General features: G+C 45.3%; 1 protein-coding gene across 2 annotated transcripts in view; it reads right to left on the reverse strand.

The window, feature by feature from the left end:
- The window catches only part of LOC147725374 (uncharacterized), a 2,508,159-nt gene that overhangs the window by 1,211,348 nt on the left and 1,273,737 nt on the right, over positions 1-23,074 (reverse strand). For both annotated transcript variants that reach the window (XM_086964051.1, XM_086964052.1), the window contains exon 13: positions 10,114-10,188. In XM_086964051.1, coding sequence (XP_086820177.1) covers positions 10,114-10,188 — 75 coding nt within the window. The remainder of the gene's footprint in view (positions 1-10,113; positions 10,189-23,074) is intronic.

A 23,074-nucleotide genomic window follows, 5' to 3' on the forward strand; every position in this document is an offset into this window, starting at 1 on the left:
AAAGGTTTCTCCAAGACTATTACTAATAGGGGACTCATAGACGCATGGAGCACTTCTCACCCCGATATTCTTGAATTTTCCTTTTTTTCCCCTGTTCACAAATCGGACTCACGGATTGATTACTTTTTCATCACACAGCCCGCCTTCCAATATGTGAATAAGGTTGAAATTGGCTTCATACTCATATCTGATCATGCCCCTGTTATCCTAGATATAGATTATCCTTCTCCCGCCTCTACCTCCAAAAGATGGCGCTTCAATAACTCTCTTCTTTTAGATACTCAATTCTCCGAACAATTCCTTGCATTCGCCCAAGAATTTTTTCAACTTAATCTCTCCTCCATTTCCCAATTTCATGTCCTTTGGGACGCCTTTAAAGCCTCTGCTAGGGGCTTTATTATTGATTATGTTTCTCGAAAGAAAAAGAAAGCTCTTTCTCATTCCTTATCTCTCCTTAAGCAAATTAAAGCCCTTGAGCACAAATATTTTACCACCTCTTCTCCTGATATTTTGCCTCTTCTTATTTGAACCAAGATGCAATACAATAAACTTTCCTGGGACTCGGGCAGTAATACCCTCCTTAAATGTAATGCCAAGATGTATGGTGGTCGTAACAAAGCTGGCAGATCTCTAGCGAACTATCTAAAGATTAAGAAACAAAAGTCCAAGATTGCAGCCATTAAAGACGTTTCGGGTACCTTACACTTTTCCGACTCTCCATACTTGATTGCTTTTCTAAATATCACTCCTCTTTATATACACCTGAGACTTCTCCTTTTTCTAACCTTCTCGACTCCATTTTTCAAACAATCCCCAAATCCCTCGATAATGTCCCTGACCTTACCTCCTTAGACACACCCATTTCTGCTGCGGAACTTGTTGAGGCGTTGTCCTTACTGCCTAAAGGCAAAACACCAGGTCCGGACGGTTTTACTGTTCGTTTCTTCCTACATTTTAAAACTCTTCTGATCCCTCATTTATTGTCACTGGTGGATTCCTTTTTGTTTGCTGGCGAATCACAGGGCTCCTATACGCAAGCTATGCTTTACTTTATCCCAAAAAAGGATAAAGATCCTACCCTGTGTAAGAATTATAGACCAATTTCCCTTATTAATATTGACTGTAAAATCTACGCTAAGCTCCTAGCCCTCCGCATCAATAAGGTTATAGCCGATTTAGTTGACATATACCAATCTGGCTTTGTGAAAGGTCGTTAAATCACACACAATTTGCGTACCCTTCTCAATATCATACATCTAGCCTCTAAATCTGACTCTCCTCTTGCAGCCGTTACCCTTGATGCTGAAAAAGCTTGTGATAGGGTAAGCTGGGATTTTATTTTTGGCTCTTTGAGTTGGCATGGCTTTAGCCCCACTATTATAAAATGTATTAAACTATTATATTCTGCTCCGACCACTTCTGTTAGGGTTAACGGTTGCCAATCCAGTTACTTCCCTCTCCTTCGAGGTACTAGACAGGGTTGGCCCCTTTCTCCCCTTCTCTTCATTCTTGCCCTTGAACCTTTCCTGGAAACCATTAGACGTTCCAAGTGCTATACAGGTTTTCAATTTCAAAATGTTGATATTAAATTCACTGCTTACGCTGATGACATCCTTCTTTTTATTTCAAACCCATCTGTTTCCTTACCAGAATTTTTCTCCCTATTGAATAGTTATTCTACTGTTTCGGGCTACAAGCTGAATGTTGATAAATCTGAAATTTTACCCCTCAACAAAGTCTGCCTCCCCTCTATGTTTACAGACTCTGGTTTTGAATAGTCCTCTTCTCATATCAAGTGTCTCGGTATTCTCTATTGTAATAACCTTAAGGACCTTGTTAAAATTAATCTTGCTGAAATTTTTTTTAAAAACTTCGGCCCTTATTGATAGTTGGTCTCCTCTTTTCCTTTCATGGTGGGATAGATGGCCACAATTAAAATGATGCTTCTTCCAATCATTAATTTTTATCTCTCCATGCTTCCCATTTCTCTTCCTAATACCTTCTTTCGTACCATTAATACTATCCTTATCAAGTTTTTATGGAACAACCGCAAATCTAGATTGTCACTAGCTCGACTTCTACTCCCTAAAGACTCGGGGGGAGTTAATTTCCCTAATCTTAAATGATACCACTCAGCCTTCACTTTGGAACAAATTTGGACTTTCCTTTCTGATTCTACCTCTTCTTTCTGCACTGCATGGAGCTCCCTGGAACAGGCCCAGCATTCTCCCTTTTCTCTTCTTTCCACCATTTTGATTACTTTGCCTCCAAAACGTATGTCTTTCCCCACTCTTGCTCATTCTAAGGCACTAGCTCTTTCTTCGTTAAATACCCATCCCTCTTTCAATTCTTCCTCTCTGGTATAATAAACACTTTAAGATTAATAATCGCGCCTTGTTTTGGAAGGAGTGGATTGACAAAGGTATCCTTACCCCTCAGCACCTGATGAAAGATGGTTCTTTTATGCCTTTTTCTGTCCTCCAATCCCTTTACCATATCTCCTCACAACATGCTCCTCAATATGCTACACTCAAAGATGTCCTTACTGGTTATTATACCCCTGTGCACTCCAATCCCACTACCTCTTCTGACCATTCATCTCCTTCCCCTAACCCTATTGATTTTTCCAAACAATTTAAGGCAGCTGTTATATATAAATTATGATCTCATTCCCAGGCTACCAGACTTAAATCCCCCTTAGAATTATATTGGGAAAAAGACTTATGCCTTGATCTTCCTATTCATACATGGGAATTACTTTGGTCAAGGATTCACACTACTCCCCGCTAAGCCAGTACAACGCAAACCTTATATTATTTTTACAATAGACTTTTTCTGACCCCTTGTGATCTTCACCGTTTTCATTTGATAGACTCCCCTAAATGTTGGTCATGTCCTCATGTCATGGCAGACCTTCTACACATGTTCTTCCATTGTCCTCTAATCAACACCTTATGGATCACCATTTGGAGTAAACTTAATGATATCCTCCAAATATATGTTCCTTTTCATATTAACCATGTTTTCTTGGGCTGTCTCTCTCCAGTTTTTGCCAATCACAAGGATGTAGGCCCTTTTATTAATCTTTTCTTAGCAATTTCCTTTCAGATTAGTACTGCTAATTTGAAGGATACTTCTAAAATCTCTTACCAAGCCTGGTGGAATTTACTATGTCATCATCATAGAATGGACATAGCTTACGCAACCTCCACCTCCTTGTTAATTAAGAGAGATTTATTATGGTTACCTTTAACTGCCTCCTTATCCAGAAAGATAACTTGATTTATGTAGTTACTATTTTTTATTGCTATACATTTTATACTGTAATTGGTTTATTGATGTTTTTCCTTTCCTACTTTTCTTTCTCTTTTGTACTTTTCTCTCTCCCTCTTCCTCCTCTTCTCCTTTTTCCTTCTCTTTCTTCTTCTCTTTTACTTTAAAACTCAACAAAATGCTCTTTTCACTAAGTATAGTTTTCATATATAGGATATTCTGACATTTCACCTTTGGTTTTATATTCCAAGTGTTCAATTTTTCCTACTATGACTAATATTTTGTACTGATGTTTTACATTGTTTTTATAACCTCAATAAAGCATCTTAAACTTAAAAAAAGAAACCTCCTTACCATATTTGAACAGTTCAGGAGAAGTCCCAACCATGGCAGCCAAATTTTACACTACAGCACATTTGAGGATGGAAAGTAAAGTGACTGAAAAGTGGGCCTCGACAGCTGGTCCAGGCAAGAGCAACCACCTTAGTTCTTGGCAACATGGGTGTTGCACTTATGCGAGAAGGTGCTATCACCGTCCTCTACCTGGCTTCCAGCTGTTTGGTTGAGCACGTTTGTTGAAAGCACAACTAAGGGAGGTAACGGCCGGTGCAGCATGGACTGAAGACACCCAGATGGATATGTTGTGGACCTAGGCTAGCCACTTCTGTCAATAACTGGGCCACCATGAATGGCATTCAGAGTGGGGTTTGTGTGTATGCTGTCAAGCAATGATGCGTAGGAGTGACGACCCTTTAGCCTGTGACAGCACTTATAACATTGCCTTAGTACATTGCTTTATGTGATCACCGATCTATACTTAAAAGCAGGGGCGGTGGGTGACATTTGAAAGTGGTGGGGCGCAAAGTGATTTGCATACAGCACCGTATCGAGCGAGCGCAGCGAGCGACCCCGAAACCCAAACATGGGGTTTGGGGGGGGATTACCCCCCCCCCCAAGAAAATTGTGAAAAAAAGAAGTAAAATTGTGCATTTTCAAGCAAATTTGAGAAAGCAGGAAGGTTAATAAAGCAATTGTGAAAGAGCAGTTATTACCCACACAGCTCTCACAGCCCACACAGCTCTCACAGCCCACACAGCTCTCACAGCCCACACAGCTCTCACAGCCCACACAGCTCTCACCCCCCACACAGCTCTCACAGCCCTCACAGCCCTCACAGCCCACACAGCCCACACAGCCCAAACAGCCCACACAGCCCTCACAGCCCACACAGCCCTCACAGCCCACACAGCTCTCACAGCCCACACAGCTCTCACAGCCCTCACAGCCCTCACAGCCCACACAGCCCACACAGCTCTCACAGCTCTCACAGCCCACACAGCCCAAAACATCCAGAGACATTTTAAGGCATGGGCAAAGTGGGCCCTTTCCAGGGGGCTCGTGAGAGAGCCAGCTCGGTTCTGCAGAGTCTTGCCCAGATGATCATGATTAATTCTTAAACAGATAGTTTAAAAAATCAATTTCCTTAAATGTATTCTTAATGTGGGTGATCTGAGAGAGCCTATTACAGACATTTGGCAGAGAAATATTGTGTTTATGTTTTATGCAACATCCATTAAAAAAAGTTTATTTTAGATCAAAACAGGACCTCTCATATGAGAAATGGGAGGGTGTTGCTAAATTTATTTGCAGTAATATTAGTGAGCTGCTGCTGTGTTACAAATTTGGCACTATCCCTGAATATTACATGTAAACACATTTAGAACTGGACGAGTGCACCTGTGCACTGTCGGTGAATTGCAGGGTCAGATTGAGATGAAAAATTGTCCCAAGCTCCCCTTAAAAGAGCGGCCTACATTTTCAGGTAGCAACCTTTCATGAATCATTGTGTGGTTATCATCAGGAGCTCATTTTTTGAAGATATTTGTGATAAATTACGCTTTTTAAAGTTTCAAAAGCCAGTAGCATCATCCAAGACTGGAAACACCAATAATCCATCACAAATCACCCATCTGCCTTCTGACGCATACCTTCAGGTCCATAAAGCTCTCACCATCAGGTCCCTGAACGTATTCCTCTCTCTTAGATCTCCAAGCCTTTGCTCACCCTGGGATTTCTGAATCCCCTGTCAGGACCTAAAACTCCTGGTCATTCTTAGGGCTTTTCAGTCACTTCGAACCTACATGGCCGCAGAGGTTCATTGTCATCCTCAAGTCTTCTGCTCACCTCAAGGACTCACGGGTTCTGTGCATTCTAAGGACTTGAGGCTCTTACTCCCTATCAGTTGGTACATAAACTACCCACTTTCCAATAGGACCCTTAAGCTCATTTCCAATCTTTGGTACACTGAGCGTACTGCTCAGGCTCAGATCTCAGAGGCTGCAGCTCTCTCTCTAGTGCTTTTGGATTCCAGATTTCCGAATAATTCCCTTGCTGCTTTACATATAATCAGCACCAGATCTTTAAAATGCCTGCTTGCTCTTAGTGGGCATTGGGAGAGAATATTTGCATCAGTGGTATTGCTTTATTTAGGCCCCTGAGTCTGCAGCTCAGCTTCAGCTTCCTGAGGTTCATGCTCTCTCTGAGGTCTACAAAGCCTTGCTTTCTCTCAGGATTTAAAGGCTCCTGATTGTACCATGACTCCTGCACACCATCCGTTGCCCAATGTTCTGCATACCATCCGTTGCCCATAATTCCTCACTGTCATTTAATTGTGGCTCCTTGCCCTACTCAGGGGCGCAGAAGCTCCTTCTCAGGGACATTGTTCATCGAAGCACCGACTAACCTTATGCCCCTGAGGTTCCTTCAGACTATTAAAACTCCTTCTCAATTTCACATCCAAGCCTTCTTGCTTACCTTCTGAACACTGACATTCGTGATTACTCAGAGCCCCCCTGAATCTTCTGCCAATCCTTAGCTGTTCGGAAAACTCAGGCATTAATGGTTGTACATATCTAAGGCTTTCATCAATCTCTCTTTTGGTTGTCACACGGAGGCCTCTCGGCATGTGATATCTTGGGGGTGTAAGACAGTTTGGTACTTGATGACTTATGTGTTGTAAGAAGGAACTTGATCTGAATCTGCTTGACATGTTACAGGAAATAACTCTAATTGGAGCTTTTCATTTACTCTTCTATATATTATCTCTACCCTTGCTCCCCTTTTCTGACCCACACATGCAAACAGTCTTTCTCTTCTTTTTCTCACACTCATATCTCTCTTTCTTTACTCCCTAATGTCACCACCACTCTCTCGTTCTCACCCAGTGCATCTATTGGATTTTCTGTTTCTCTATCTCTCTCTTGCTATAATACCAAGGTTTTATTCTCTATCTCCCTCCCTCACGTTCGCTCTCATTTCCCTCTATCCATTTTACTCTCTTCTTTTATCATTCTCCCTCCTATTCTTCCCCTCTCTCACATTTTCCATATTTTTCCTTGTCTCTCTCCCCCGTCTTCTCTTTTATTTCCCTCACCCGATCTCCTTCCCACTTTAACTTTCTTCCTCTGTCTCTAAATCTACCCTCTCTCTCACTCTCTACCATATACGCTTTATTTCATTATTTTTCTAACTCCAGTGTATTTATTCCCCACTCTCTCATTTTCTGTCTCCATTTTGAGTTTTACTTCAGCTCTATTTTCTGTCTTGCAAATTCTCCCTTTCTTCTGCTGTGCTTTTCTATATCACTCACTGTCATTTTATCCATCCCTTGAACTCCAGCGTGTCCTGTACTACACCTCATTTTATATTCTGTTGTGTTCTATTTATTGGCTTACTTTTTCAGCAGCTACCTGCTTTAGCAAACATCAACATTTGCAGAACACCACAAGTCTCCAGAGAAAGTTAATTGATCTTGGTCCTTGCGAGTACTTACAGTTCTGCTGTCATCCAAAGGTGATTCAGGGAAGTGGAGGGACCTTGTGTTAGCTCTTGTAGTGGATAGATCCAGAGTCTGATTTCGAGTTGGGTGGTAATGGAAAAACCACCTATTTCTGGAGGAAGTGTTAAAACCAGAGGAGGTTCGACTGGTGTTTCCTTTACCATACTAACAGTTGTTATTTTTAGGAAACGCTATTGGTGGGTTCCACTGTACATTCAGCATTTCCTTTAGGTGTCGGACAACTTTTAAATCCAGCCATAGACTCCTGAAGCGCCAGAGAACTGAGGAGTGTGTATTAGGCACTAATCCACCTGTTCTGTATTCTCACTGGCAAGGAAACTTTGTACATCCTCTTCTCTATTAACGCTTTGTTTCATCATTCACTGTTCACTCTTTTTCTACCTTTGCCATTTCCTTTCTCTCCACTTTTGTTTCCCTCCTTCACTCTCTCTATTCCAGTCTATCATTCAACCCTTCTTTCCACACAATCTTTCCTCTCTCTCGGTCAATTCATCTCTCCGTCCCTCTCCCTGTCTCTTGTTTCCCTATGTCTCTGTCTCCTTTCTCCTCTCTCTTCTTCCCTTTCACCCCAGGATTGAGGGCAATTTTTTTTTTTTTTTTACGGCCTTACTGCTGAAGTAAATGTGTTTTCTTTTTATCCGTTTCGATTCAGACTTTTTTTATTGCAAAGTTATTTTGAGCTTTTGTGGGTTTTGGTGTTTTTCTCTCATTCCATTGCACAGTTTTTGAATGAAATGCTTATTCTCAATCCGAGAAAACTGTCAGCAGGCACCTGAGGCTTGCCTGCCTGATCGTTGTGACCTGGTGTGGGGGACGAAAGCCTCCTGCCCACACCGAAGACTTGTTTATCGCACTGCTAAAAAGACGTCCCTCTCTCAAAGGCTCCCTGTCACATTCTAAAACACTGGATGAAAGGAGGAGCACCACATCATGTGCATTCTCCAGCCGTCCTATTGTCATTCTGCAAATAATAATTAATAGGCCTAATATGTGGCTTGCTCGGACCACCTCTCACCTGAAGCTGTATCACTCTAGTGGAACAATCTGCCCAGGTATATGGAGTTGCTTGATCCACAGACGGAAAAAAACATGCCACTAGCTGGCCTCTGCCGCAAGCCCCTCGGGCACCGGCGATTTCCCGCCTGACCAATCTGACCCTGGCCAAAGAGGGCATGAAAGAGCTGAAATTGGATCATAAATTCAAAGCTGTTCCGAACAAGTGGACCTCTAAAATATGTTTGGCCCAGGGCCACCAAAAACATTAAAATGTCCCTGAAAACATCACCAAACCCCAGCCCCTAGGCTCCCCCCTCCCAGCCCCTTCCGCTCACCCACTCACAAGGGAGGTGCTGGGCTTTCATCATGGGTCGAGGCTACGGAACCAGGAAGGTAGGGTGTGCTGTAAACACTGCGGAGAAGACACGCCCCTTCTCATCATTACTGGGGCAGGAAGGGTGATCTGAAGACGACTGGAAAATAACCTGGCACATTAAAATACATATGCCTTACAGATGGGCGCTCACAATTGAAAGGCAAATTCATACAAACTGATCCTTTTAACATCTCACATTGTCCAGGACAACTTTGTCCATTAGTTAACTGTTCAATCATAATCATTCACTTTCAGAGAATTACGACGCCACGCTTATTCGCAATGGACACTTTGCCAAAGATGCACAATCATAAGGCACTCCCTTGGGAAAGGCAGAACATTCCCTGCTATCCGGACCATTTATTTTTTGTCCTGCTGAAAAACTCCCCCTTCATGGCGAGCAGACCAAGCAGGACGGCAAAACGCTGGCAGTCTGTCCTACTGATCACCAATATGGGTGGGGGTAACATTGGTTCTGTTCTGTTGTGCTTTCAGTTCTATTGATATCCCAACACACCCACCCCCGTCCCCCTTGAGCACAGCAGGTTTGTGCACGAAGACAGACGTAACTGAAGCGTGTGCTAGTAAGCGCTATACAGAGCTAAGTGAGTTATTATAAACATAGCAAACTCTGCCCGGAATCATTCACGTTACCTGCTTGACACGTTGTTGACCGATTCAACCCGGGAGGAGAGGCTACGGCTTAGTCCGACCGCTTCACTGCCGGAGTCGCCGCGGATGTAACAGGTGCAGTTATTTTTAACTCCTTAGATTTCCGTTCTCGCTCAGTTTTTTTTTTGTTTGTCAATCCATGGGCTGGCGAATATTCGTTTATAAATAAATTTACACAGTCGAGAAAATGTTCGTTTCTGAAATGAATTTCCAACAAATTCCACTGATGAAGACAACATGCTCACTCGGCACCCTTCTACCTCAACCGGCACCTTCCTGTAAGTGCTGAGCCTGCCCCCAGTGTGCCACCCACCCACGCGCGGCATCCAATAATGGATTGCCTGTATTTCGGCGCGGTGGACCAGCCAATCCTGGCGCTGCATAAGCGCCAGGATTGGCTAGGGGGGCACACAGACTACTCGCCCTGGCGCCTTCTCAAAGGACGGGGCCCAGCCAAAGACACACCCCTTGGTCCCTCTCAGTCAACTTGACGAAGTTGACGGTTAACGCATGCGCGGGCAAGTTTCCGCCTGAAATTCCTCATGCGCAGCAGAGTCAGTTGACTCAGACACTGATGTTGTTGGACTTGTAACCCAGTCCCACCCCCTGCGCACTCCCTATTCTATCGGGTCTGTCCCGGTCGGAACCCCCGATTGAAGCGCTGCACTTCATGTGCTCTCTCTGCTGCAGCCGCAGGTGCGTCCACCAGGCTTAGTGGGGCTACGCCCCTATGGACGCACCGCGGCTGCTTAAAAGATGTAATCAACTTCTTTGGAAATTAGCAATTATTCAGACATCAAGTGATTGCATCATTTCACGTCAGTCTCTTTGTCCATGTGGTTAGTCACTAACGTTTAAAACCATTATTACTTATAAGACTCTATATCAATGCTAAAAACATGTAATGCTCTGCATGCAATTGTAAAATAATTCATACCTCCTGAGAATAGATAGACGTGTACAGAAGTGGACAGATATATGACGTAATGATGCTGTCTTCATTCAACAATGTCTAGAAATGTGACAAGGGATACAAAAATAGCATTTAGGATCAACAACGTAACACTTTCTTATTTTAGAAGACTCAAAGACTACATAATCACTGTTTGCTTAAGTAATACCATTCGGTCAATTCATCAAATAATTGCATGACGATATACATGAAACATATATTCACTAATGATTTTAACATTCGAGGATCTGGAGATGGCCCTAAAAAGTATAGAAACTCAGCATTTTAAAATCCCTACTGGCTCCACTAAATACAGAAGAGATGTGCACCTTTCTACAAGTTCAAAATAGGGCCGCCTACACTTGAGAGGTACTTTTATGCTGTGCCAAGCAAGCCTTGCCTTCAGAAGGGGGGTCAGAAAATGCATCCTACACAAACAAATGTTCACAAAATGGTTGTAAAACAGTGGACTTTTTCAATGTTGTGTCTCTTAAAAGTTGGTTAGAACGTTATGAATTACAAGCAGTACAGAAGACCTGGTTATACAAGGCCAAATCTCTTATCTATTAGCAAAACAGATATAGCATCTTTCTTTACCTTATATTCCAATTTAGACACTTTCAAGTAGATCTTCACTAAACTGTTATGGAGGAAACTTTAAATAGTGCACCTATCATAAGTTACATACATTTCAATCACAGGGTGTGGACATCACAGTTACACAAATATATCAGGTTCACACAGCCGTTCTATTGCTCAGTTACAAATAGATCCCATGATCCGAGTGCAATTGTGGTGGGCTCCAATAACTATCTTGTCATTTACAACCTGCAGTCACATACTGTAGGTCAGATTCTGCCTTTCGTGTCTATTCATCATCAAGTAGCAGGTCTATCATATAGCAAATATTTGCACCATCTTTATGCAAGGGATAGCCAAAGATGGGTCAAGAATAGAACCAGTAATTCAAGGATGGTTCACATCCAAGCCAGGAAAAGACTGAATTGTGTTTGGAATAGCAGGGATGGACAGAGATGAAAATGTTCCCAGAAATGTCCCTAAATGTCACTGTCAGACCATTATGCCTGGGTTATCCACTGTTAGAAATTGAGTTACTGGTTGGATATGCTCATCAGGGTAAGTTAGATACACACTTTAAATTAACCTCTACTCACCCTCTGGCACTTGACACGGAGCAGTCTGGCTTAATTTAGGAGGCAATGTGTTGAGTATTTGTGCAATACAACCATAGTACAGCAGTGAAAACACCACAAAAAGAGTCCACACAGGTTTACAAAAATTAATTATGGGTTCATAAATAAAACAAGTCCAATACAACATAAATTCAATAGGTAAAAGTCAAGATATGATTTTTTATAGATGAAAGGCAAAAATAGTGCTTAGAAGCAGATAGCGTTTTAACACCTTCAGCGCGGCGCGAATTTCCGCACTGTGCTGAAGGTTCTAAGAAATGGGCGTGGCCGTGACGGAACGGTTCCGTCATAAGCACAGCCCAACCGGCGCTTGTGACGGAACCGTTCCGTCACAAGCATCGAAGGGGTTAAGGGTTAATGAGGTGAGCTGGACTGGGACAAAGTCAAGAGTTCAGGCCGCCCGCGATGGAGCAGAGGTCGGCTACAGAACCCAAGCAGGGCACACTAAACAAAAGTACCCTAAAGTACCCTAATCCTTGGTCACAAACACGAGATGTGGGATGCGTTAATCGATGTGTTGTTGTCTGTCCCGAAGTTGAAGAGATACCTTTGTTTTCTCCATGAATTGATGATGATGCATAGGTTTCTGCGATATGTTGATTCCGTAGCCAATGCAATAAGGCTTCTCAATGCTGTCAAAGGAATGCATTGATCGTCCGTTAGCAGTGATGGCGATGTGGTGGTCGATGCAGCGGTTCCGATGACACTGCTCAGTGACAAGTGTGATGCACCGATTCTGTTACCGCTTCAGCAGTGATGCGTCGATTCTGCTTGTCGCAGCAGAGGATGTATCAATTTCCCTGGAGTGAGCACCTGGAGTCATTTCCAATGACCCAGGAGCAGGGATAAAGTCTTTGATGTCCCTGAGTCTTTGAAGAGCAGGCGGCTAGTGAGCTAGCCCTTGGGGACACTCTGGGACAGTCAGAGGGATCAAGCAGGCAGCAGAGAGCCTAGGTAGGTAGTCTTCAAGAGCAGCAGTCCAGGAAGCAGCAATCCTCAGCACAGTAGTCCTCCTTGTCAAAGTGGTTTCAAGTCCACAAGTGTACTGAGTCGGTAGAGTCAGAGGTACAGTACTTATACCCAGTAGTCGCTTTGAAAAGGGGTGACTTCAAAGAAGGGTCTTTGAAGTACACACAGGTCCCTTAATCCTGCCCTGGCTCCAGACTCGTTACAGGGGATGATCGTTGTGTGTGGTCAGAGCACAGCCTATTCAGGTGTAAGTGTGAGGCTGTGCCCAGCCCATTCCCTCCTTCGTCCCAGGAAGATGCAAGAAGTCACACCCAACTCTTCCTTTATGTGGGACTGTCTAGGGGGAATACGCAAAGTGAACTGTCACCCAACCTAGCAAGTGATCATAGACAGGCAGCAGACACCAGCGAGATAAGAGCAGGAAAATATCCAGCTTTCTAAAAGGGGCATTTTCAGAAAGATAACTACAAATCCATTTACAATCACCTTTCCAGAGGTACAAAACATGACATTTCCTCATTCTCTCAATTAGGAATTAAAGCTTATTAGGTGTAATAAGGAATTCCCAATGTTACCCTATGAGAGGGATAGGCCTCTTAGTACCAGGACATGCAAAACTTAAAAGTATATGTCCTTCCTTTTAGTTACATAGCACCCTACACAATGAGCTACCTTGAGCCCACCTTAGGGATGACTTAGGTGTAATAAAAGGGGAGTTTAAGGCACACAGCAAGGGTTTTTAAATACCAAGTCGAAGCAGCAGTTTAAGCTGTCTGTACAGACTCTGCAGTGGCATTCCTTAAACATGTTTAAAGTGCTACTTGTCTGTGTGGCACAATCAGTGCTGCAGGCCCACTAGTAGCATTTAATTTACCGGCCCTGGGCACATGTAGTGCACTATACTAGAGACTTATAAGTAAATTAAATGTGCAATTGTGGATATAGCAAACCATGTTTTAAGGGAGAAGCACATGCTCAGAGTGCCAAGGCCAATGAAAAGAACCAGCAAAAAGTGGAGGTAAACATGCAAATAGTCTGGGGTAAGGATGCCAGGTCTAACCCTACCTCACTATGCACCTGCAAAGAAGGAGTTGGATATCAGAAACCTGGAAAGCTACACTGTAGCTGAGCTGAAGGGAATTTGCAGGAAGAAGGGGCTACCCAGGAGTTTAAAGAAGGAGGAGCTCCAGAAGGCCCTCAGGGCCCGCCAGTTATAGTCTCCAGCACGGGAGCAAGAGAAGGATGAGGACATGGAGAAGCAGGATGAATTATTAGAGTGGAGGTAAAGCAACCCCTGATCATGGCCTACGAGGAGAGAGTGTCTGCCTGTAATCGTTCCTTGAGGAACTGGAGGACAGGAAGGCTGACACAGAGTTCAGGCTGCAGGTGGTCAAAGTCAGAATGGAGTAGGCAGTCTCAAAAAAGAAGGCTGTCACTGAGGAGGCAGCTGCAAGGAGAAACTTGGAGGAAAAGAGGGCCAAGGCAGAGATAGCCTTAGCCAAGGAGAAAGTAGAGGCGGAGAGGGCCTTAGCACAGCAAAAAAGGTTTGTTGGCTTATGAAAAGAGCTGGCCTGAAATAAAAGACTCACAAAGGTTTCAACAGTAACGGTAGCAGTGACAATGCAGTGTTCAATGGAGACAGAAATACCCACATCCCTAAAGAACTGCTGTCTAGTTATGTCTTTGGAGACGTACCAGAGAAGTACAGGCTCAAGTTTAGAAACTGTCAAAAACTGCCTAACCAGGCTTGGGTAGATTTTGTGGATTACTCCAGCAAGGCACTGAATGGTTGGGTGAAGGAAAGCAATATGAGTGATAATGGTAGGTGGTTTAACCTGGTTTAGAGGGAGCATATGCACAATACTTGATTTACAAAATTGTGCCTACACTGATTGACAGTAAGCTCACTTCACCTAGAGATCTTGCAAAGGAAGTGGACCTCTGGGTCAGCACTAGTATGTCCAAGAAGGAGACACAAATAGAAAATAGAAGTTTTCAAAAGGACCCCAAAACAGCTCTCAGGGGAAGAATTCCTAGTCCCAACCTGACCAAATCAATAGTTGTTTCCCTGAGGAGAAATCCTCAGGGAAGTTCTCCCTTAAATGTTATTAGTGCTACAGGTACAGGCATGTCAAGGAGGATCCCCTCTGCCCCAGATGGCAGCAGTCCCCCAGTGGTATGCAGACACCGTGGATGACTAGTCTAGCTCTTGAGGCTGCCCCACTTAGCGTGGGGAAGAGTGCAGAGGTTACCATAGTGTCACTGGGGCTGGTACCCAAGGCTCACATGCCTAGTAAAAATTAAAAGTATAGACAGTGGGTCACCAATAATGGGCCGCGGGTGAAAGGAATGAGTGACCAGGAGCCAGTATGAGTACTGTCAAGTGTCATCTGGTGACCTCAAAGTAGGTAATCCCTAATGTATTTTACGGGTTACAGTAGCTGAAAACCCAGCACATGTAAAGTAGTGGAGTCAAGTCCATGAGCAATGAGTGACACAGGAGCCAGTATGAGCACTGTCAAGTGTCATCTGGTGACCTCAAAGTAGGTAATCCCTAATGTATTCTACCAGGTTATAGTAGCTGAAAACCCAGCGCATGTAAAGTAGTGGAGTCAAGTCCATGATCGCTCTCCAGGTAGAAATAAATAAATCAGTGATCTGTGCAGGATCAGGAAAAACAAAAATTCAAGGAACAATCATAACCTAATTGAGATTATGTGGCCAGCTGCATTTTCAAACAATTTACCAGCGTTCGTCTCATAATTGTGCGGATGGGCTGTGGGTGGAAGCAATGAGTGACACAGGAGCCAGTATGAGTACTGTCAAGCGTCATCTGTTGACCTCAAAGTAGGTAATCCCTAATGTATTCTACAAGGTTATAGTAGCTGAAAACCATGTGATTCACTATCCTGTGGTCTGGTTCCTTTTGGATGGTGGTTGGAGGTCTCTGGTTCTTTGAGGGTAGCTATGAGCCCAGACATACCTGTGGATTGTCTGCTTGGTAACGACATGATTTCTAAAGAAGGAACCCTGAAAGTCAAAGGGACCTAGGGTGTACATATGTATAACAAAAACAATGGTCCCTTTCAAGACAGATTAATTAATAAGACATTGAATAACAATGAAAACTACGTATATGAACTCCGAGTGGAGACATAATTAATTTATTTAGTCAAACAATAATTCAGAGCTAAAAATAGTAATGAAAGAAATGAATGGGCAAAACGACGGAAATCACAAGATTTCCAGGCTTCAGGCATTATACATTTGGGGGGACTGAAATAAACATTCTGAGTCAAATTACATAAAAGTATCTTTGCTTTTTAGAAAATATGCAAGTAGCAATTAAAGTCAAGACTCTGAAGTCAACACTGAAGTCAACGACATCTCGATACCAACTAGGGCCAAGGGATTATCATCAGGACACAAGAATTTGTGCCTGAGAACTATGCCTGTCAAGAAAGATTAAGAAATAAAATGTTTCAAAAGAGGGGAAAGGACATTTGAGAAGAGAGGTGGAAAAAAACAGGGGAGACTAAGAAAGAGGGAGTAGGCATATATGGACTGATGACTGTCCAACAAGCAATATACTGGTGCCACAAGGTAGGAGTGAGGGTCACCAATAATCAAGTGTAAGCATACATGTCATCCGACTCTAGACTATCAATTGGAGAAAACATGCTACACCTGTGTCGCAGGGCAAGCATACGTGCCTACCGGCTCAAGAATACCAACAGGAGAAGCTCAGCTGCCGAAATCAATTTAGAGGTAATTGTATCAATCAGGAGAAACCAAGGTAATCACGCAGTGTGAAACGAGGACTACTGGGACCACTGACCTTAAGGAGGCAATCCGTGATGCTGACTACAGACATCACATGTACAGCGCATGTAAAGTAGTGGAGTCAAGTCCCTGATCGCTCTCCAGGTAGAAAAAAATCAATCAGTGATCAGGAAAAACAAAAATTTAAGGAACAATCATAACCTAATTGAGATTATGTGGCCTGCCAAATTTTCAAACAATTTACGGGCGTTCGTCTCATAATTGTGGGGATGGGCCGGGGAGGGGGAAATACCCCCTATAGAATGTAGTCATGGGGCGTGGCTTGGACGGCAATGCGGACGGGTGCCTGAGTCCGATACCTCCGCCACCCTGAGGCAGATAATAGCGAGCTATACAGCGAAACGTACACAGTCCGTTCTCAAAACTCCTGACGCGGTGTCTGAACGACCGGTGCACGGAACGGAGGTAAGGAGATAGCCCATAGTAAGGTGCTGCAAGAGTAAGATCCACTAAACGAAGGAAGGTAATTGAAGGCGCAAGAACATGGACAAGACGGCGGCGCCCCAAAGCCAAGACGAACGAAATGAGGAGCTCGTCGGATACGCGAGATACAGAGTGGAAAGAAGAACCGGGGCACTCCATCCCCCCCCGCCACTCCTTCTCGCCCAATGCGACCAAGTAAGTGGGGCCGAAAGAACTTTTAAATACAAACGCGCAAAGGTGAACCTAAACGAAACCGAAAGCGCAGTGAGGGGGGCCATCTTGCTCGTAACCACACCCACGGAAGGGCAGAGATCCGCGAAAGAAGAAGAGCAGCGCTACAGCGGCACCTGAGTTAATCACGAGCGGGAGGGTGAGCCGTAGCACCGCAACACCCCTCGCCACCCTCCGGTGCCTCACTCAACGCAAACTGGAGTGGAGGAAGGGATGAAGATAAAGCACAAGCAAAGCAGGCAAACCGAAACTGAAGGTACGATCACCCGGGGCAGCCATCTTGACCGGAAGCCGCACAGGCAGCGAGACCACTAAGGTCCGCAGAGCAACAAGGCAGACGTGCTGCGTGCCAGCAACACACTGTGGGGGAAGGAAGTCTAATATCGACGCCCGTAGGCAGACAAAGCGAGGCAGTGATACATCACAAAGGGCAGCCACCTGGGCCATTTGCCACACACGGGTAGCGGCAGCAAGCCTCAGCCAAGGAAGGCTAAGAAAGCAGCGCAGGGGGCAAACACCCTGGCCATGTTCACATCCCGCACAGGAGCGGAACCCCCCAGCATTGCAAGGAACGGCCAGGAGTCCACAACAGAGCTACACAGCGATCCCGCGCCGCATTCTGGCACATAGCCCGACACAAGTAAGAGGCACAACAGAGAGAGGGACCAGCAGGCCCACCGGACCATAACCCTCACCCCACAGAGGCAGCGTGATATAGAGGCGCGGCAGGAGAGCCGTACAGAGGCCCCCACAGGCAAAAAGAGCACGTAAAATGAGGCACCTCGCTACACAGCACACTGAGAGGTTGTGAGGAGCTAGATATGTGGATGACCCAAGCCAAGCAGTGCCCAGGCTAGCTAAATACCCGTGAGCTGGGAAGAAGGAGATAGTGGTACACCTGTGAAGCCAGGGGCACAACGCAAGGGGGGAAGCTGGCGGGGGCCAAGACCAGGACAAGGTTCATTCGCGAACCCTGCAGATACCGACTAGACATGCAAAACACAGACAAGGTAAACCCTGTAACAAGAGGCGACACAACAAGGCAACAAAAAGACTGAAGACTGCATACCTACCTTGCCAGACGAGGGTTCGAAGCGATGGCAGGGCAAGACGGGAAAATAGCCAGCGAGAACAAAAAGTACAGAAAGGACCCGCCAGACTCACCCTCGAAGCTCAAAAATGAACTCAAAAACGAGATAACGCTAGACACGATCCTAAAAAAGATAAATGAAGGAAATGAACTGGCCAAATCAACAAAAAAAACCATAGACAACATGCAACTAGAGCTGGCAGCCATAAGAGCAGACCAGAGCAAAACAAACATCAGGATCGATACAGCAGAAAAAAGGATTAGCGAAATAGAAGATGCCAACGCCCAGGCGAGCAAATTCCTGGTCTCCTTATCCAAAGCCTCCACCAGCCTACAGAAGCAGCTTGACAAGCAAGAAGACCGCAACAGAAGGGGTAACATAAGGCTGTTGGGCGTTCCCGAGGGAGAAGAAGATAAGCCAGGGTCGTGCGCCGCACTAATAGAGGAACTATTACCACAATTGACAGGCATCAAGTTCGACTGGCAGTTTGAAGTGGATAAGGCATACAGGGTACCTGCAGCCAAACCACAACTTGGTCGAGGTCCACGCCCCATCATTTTCAAACCCCTAAGAACAAACCACACTGAAGCAATCTTCGCAGTAGCAAGGAAGAATCAGAACCTGACATGCAATGGAAACAAGATAATAACTACGCAAGACTACTCAAGGCAAACAGTGGAGACCAGGAAGGGATTCCTTGCACTAAGAGACAGGCTACGAAGCGAAAACATCACCTTCAGCTTTGCGGGCCCAGCAAGAATGAGGATAACAGACAAATGGCGAACTGTGGTCTTCGAAGACCCTAATGAACTAAGAAGGTACCTACAAGGCCCTGCTCCAGAAGACATGGAGGCCCAAAGCCCAGGAACAGGAGAGTGCCACCAGACAACACAGAAGCGAGCAACAGTGGGGAACCCGGGCAAGCACCCAGATAGACACTCAGCAACAGCCATAAGGGACGCCCACACAACTCAACCGACCTACCTCAAGTTAACAATTTCTACCTCAACTGACCGGAAGGGTCGGGACCTGCGACCGAAGGATTCCACAGGTCCCTCATCCGAAACAAACTACCTCAGTCTTTCTCCAGATTATGCACAGACTCACGAGGACGTTTGAGGACGGAAGACAAAGAACTTGCACATATCCTTTAAGCTCAACAGTAAAAACATTCAGGGACTGTGCTCACAATAATCCTCGGGGGGGTTAGGAGAGGGAGGGATCTTTGCTGTCGCACGCCCGTTGGACAGAGTGCGGGGGGAGATGGTGGGCAGGGGGGGCGCGGGGAGTTTGGGGGGCTCGCCAGGTACAGTTCTTTTTCTTTCCTATTCTTCTCATCTTTCTCCTTTCAACCTCCTTCTCTAGGTTTCCTTAACACTTCCAGGACAGGAGTATGTGTTCACTAGGTCAGCCACAGCGTCCAGGCCTACACGGTAGCGGGCCGTTAACAAACAAAGCACTGTGGAAGTAGGCAGATAGACTAGAGATGACTATAGACATCACAATGACGAGCAACACTCACAATAAGGGATGACACCTCCAACACACAGACAGACACTCTCGGACATTAAGGTGGTTTCACTTAATGTCAAGGGGCTCAACCACCCAGTTAAGAGAAGGAAAGTGATAGACTACCTAACAAAACTCAAGAGCAATGTTTGCGTACTTCAGGAAACGAAACTATCAGCAGAGGATGCACAAAGGCTGAGGGCAAACTGGATAGGGGAGTCAGCATGCTCACTAGCTGTACATAAAAAGAGGGGGGTCATCACACTGATAAACAGGAAAGCCAGACTTACACTACACGAGACCTATGCGGACAAAGAAGGGAGACTACTAATAACCAGCCTCAGTAGGGGGGAGGAGATGATCCACATAGCCAACATATATGGGCTTAAGGCAGAAGACAAGGCGTTCTGGAAAGAGGTGGAAACCAGACTAAGCAATGTACCCCAGGACGATCTCCTGTTGGTGGCAGGAGACCTCAACCAGGTTCTGGATACGCCACTAGACAGACACCCGCCCAGAGCGAGCCACGGATCCCAGGAGCTAAACACCCTGAGGAACCTGTGTGCCAAGCTCCAGCTTAGAGACCCATGGAGATTACAACACCCGGCTGCCAGGGACTACACATTCTACTCCCACCCACACAACTCGTACAGCAGGATCGATTACATCCTCATGTCAGCCTCACACACACACCTGATAGACCAAACAGTCATCGCACCTATAACAATATCTGACCACTCGCACATTAACCTAACACTTAGCAGGAGGCATAACGAGAACCCCAGCCGTAGATGGAGGCTGAACAGCGACATCCTCAAACGCCCAGCTAATATAGCCGAAATTGAGGGGGCCATTAAGGATTACCTTGAATTCAATGATAACACAGATACAGACAAAGGCACCCTGTGGGACGCCTTGAAGGCCACAATAAGAGGGAAAATTCTAAGCATCAAAGCCAGAATGAACAGGGAAAGAAACAAAAAGGTAACAGAGCTAGAGAACCAGATCAGGGAATTGGAAAGGGGCCACTGTGCCAACCTAACGGATGGTAACACTCTCACCGAAAAAAAGAAATACGAACTAAACAAAATCTTGAATGAGAGAGCGGGGACGTGGATAAACAAATACAAAGCGATAAACCTATGTACGGCGAATAAAGCAGGGAAAGCGCTAGCCTCCTACCTAAAAAGCAGGCAGAGACAGCACGCGATTGCCGCTATAACGGATAGCAATAACAAGTCTCAAACAGCCAACAAAGAGATTCTCAAGGTCTTCAAGGACTTCTATGAGGGGCTCTACAGGGTAGCCAAGGACCTCAAAGCGGATGGGGGTGCAAGCCTCCTAGATAAGCTAAACCTACCCAAGCTGTCAGAGGACCAGAGAGCGTCACTAGAAAATTACATAACGGGGACAGTAATCGAGAAAGCGGTAGCAACGCTCAAAGATAACAAAGCGCCCACCCCAGACGGGTACACAGCTGGCTTCTACAAGCACTTCCTCCACCTAGTGAAACCCACGATGGTAGAGGTCTTCACGCACTGTGTCCAAAAAGGAAGTATGACACTCCATGGCCGAAGCTAACATAATACTAATCCCCAAGGAAGGCACCCCCAAAACTACCGGCCAATCTCCCTAATTAACATCGATTGTAAGATCTATGCAAAAATCCTAGCGACAAGGCTAAACGCGCAGCTCCCTAAACTAATCCACAACTCACAGGTGGGATTCCTCAAAAATTGGATGTCCCAGGACAACAAGCGTCTCCTATGCCATCTGATTAACCACACCTCCACCACCAAGGACGCGGCAGTCATGATAGCACTGGATGCTGAGAAGGCGTTCGACAGAGTGTCATGGCCCTTCCTTGATCGCTGTATGATAAAATTCGGCCTGGGAGATAACTATAGGAAGATGGTGATGGCGCTCTACAAAGAACCGAGAGCTTGAGTGGTGGTCAATGGGGGCACGTTGGAACCGCTGACCCTAGGGAGAGGAACAAGGCAGGGATGCCCACTTTCCCCAGCCCTCTTTCTACTGGCACTTGAACCATTACTGTCCATGATCAGGGACAACTCGTAAATAAAAGGTATACCAATAAGAGCGGTCAAGGTCAAATTAGCGGCATACGCAGACGACATACTAATCACAACTGAGAACCCCGGCCCGTCGATAGCGGCCCTAATGTACACCATTGAAGAATATGCACAGGTCTCAGGGTACAAATTAAACAGGGATAAGTCAGAATGCAAGCCGCTGAATGTCCATACTACCAGAGCAGTCCTAGGGAACTCAGGGCTGGCCTGGCAAAAGGATTTCCTGGAATACCTTGGCTTGTACTTTGGCAGGGACCTTAAGTCCACTCTGGACCATAGTGAAGGAACGATGCTGAAGAAATTGAAAGAGAGACTTGACTCATGGTCACCAAAGTTCATCAGCTGGTGGGGGAGAGTGGAGACAATTAAAATGATGCTAACGCCCATGGTTAATTACATGCTCAGTATGCTCCCGTTTATAGCAACAGATGACTTCCATAAACAGTTGGATAATATTACCAACAAATTCATCTGGAAAGATAAAAAGCCCAGGATAATCCTGCAGAAACTAAGGCTAAAGAAAAACTTAGGAGGACTCAACCTCACTAACTTTAAAACATTCCAAACCGCATGCCTGGCTAAACAGGGGATATACTGGTTAGTACCGGAGCAAGACTACATGCCGGTTTGGCTGTCACTCGAGAGAGCCTCCCTAGATGGGCTCGATCCCATAGCTATGCTCACACCGAACAAACATCAGGAGTCCAACAACATTATTCTTAAGAACACTAGGTCCGCCCTCCTCAAGGTCGATAAAAGAATGGAACAAAGCATTAGAAACACAGGTTGGGAATCCATTTGGTTCAATACTAGGATAAAATACAAAGACAAGTCACTAGACATGAAGGCCTGGTATGAACAGGGTATCTCCACCCCCCAACAACTGGAAAAGCTTGGCACGCCACTCACATTCGAAACTATTAAACACTTACACAACCTACCAGACATTGAATTCTACGCTTTCCTAAAAATAAGGGCAGCACTCACAAAAGCAAACCTTGGTAAGGAGATTCCATCCATCCTGAAATACATGGCAAATCTAAACAAGATTGGCCACCAGACATCCCACCTCTATAAACTACTCATCCCAGAAAAGTCGAGTCTAAATGCCAAAACTCTAGGGTCCTTGGAAACCCTACACAACAGAAGCCTCAGCGTGAAAGAAAAAATCTCCCTGTGGAACTCAGCAGTCAAGAATAAAGTCACCCCACAACTTGCACAAACCAAAGACTGGCTACTCCACAAAGTGTTCTGGACTCCGGCTTGCCTAGCGGCGGCAGGGATCCAGGACAGCGACCTGTGCTGGAACTGCCACAAAGAGAAAGGCGACTTAGCACACCTTATCCTTTACTGCCCCAAGGTTAAGACATTCTGGACCAAAGTCAGGGAATTCATAAACAATATAGTGGGACACCTCATACAGCCTGACTTCATAGAGATAGTCACCGCTTTCATGGTCCCAGAGATCCAAGCCAAAGAGGATAGGGACCTGATCGATCTCCTGCTCACAGCGGCGGTGAAAACAATCTTCACGTACTGGAAGGACACTGGGAAGACTTCTTTCAAAAGCTGG

This window comes from Lissotriton vulgaris, chromosome 3_2, assembly GCF_964263255.1.
Source record: "Lissotriton vulgaris chromosome 3_2, aLisVul1.2, whole genome shotgun sequence".
NCBI classification, from domain to species: domain Eukaryota; kingdom Metazoa; phylum Chordata; class Amphibia; order Caudata; family Salamandridae; genus Lissotriton; species Lissotriton vulgaris.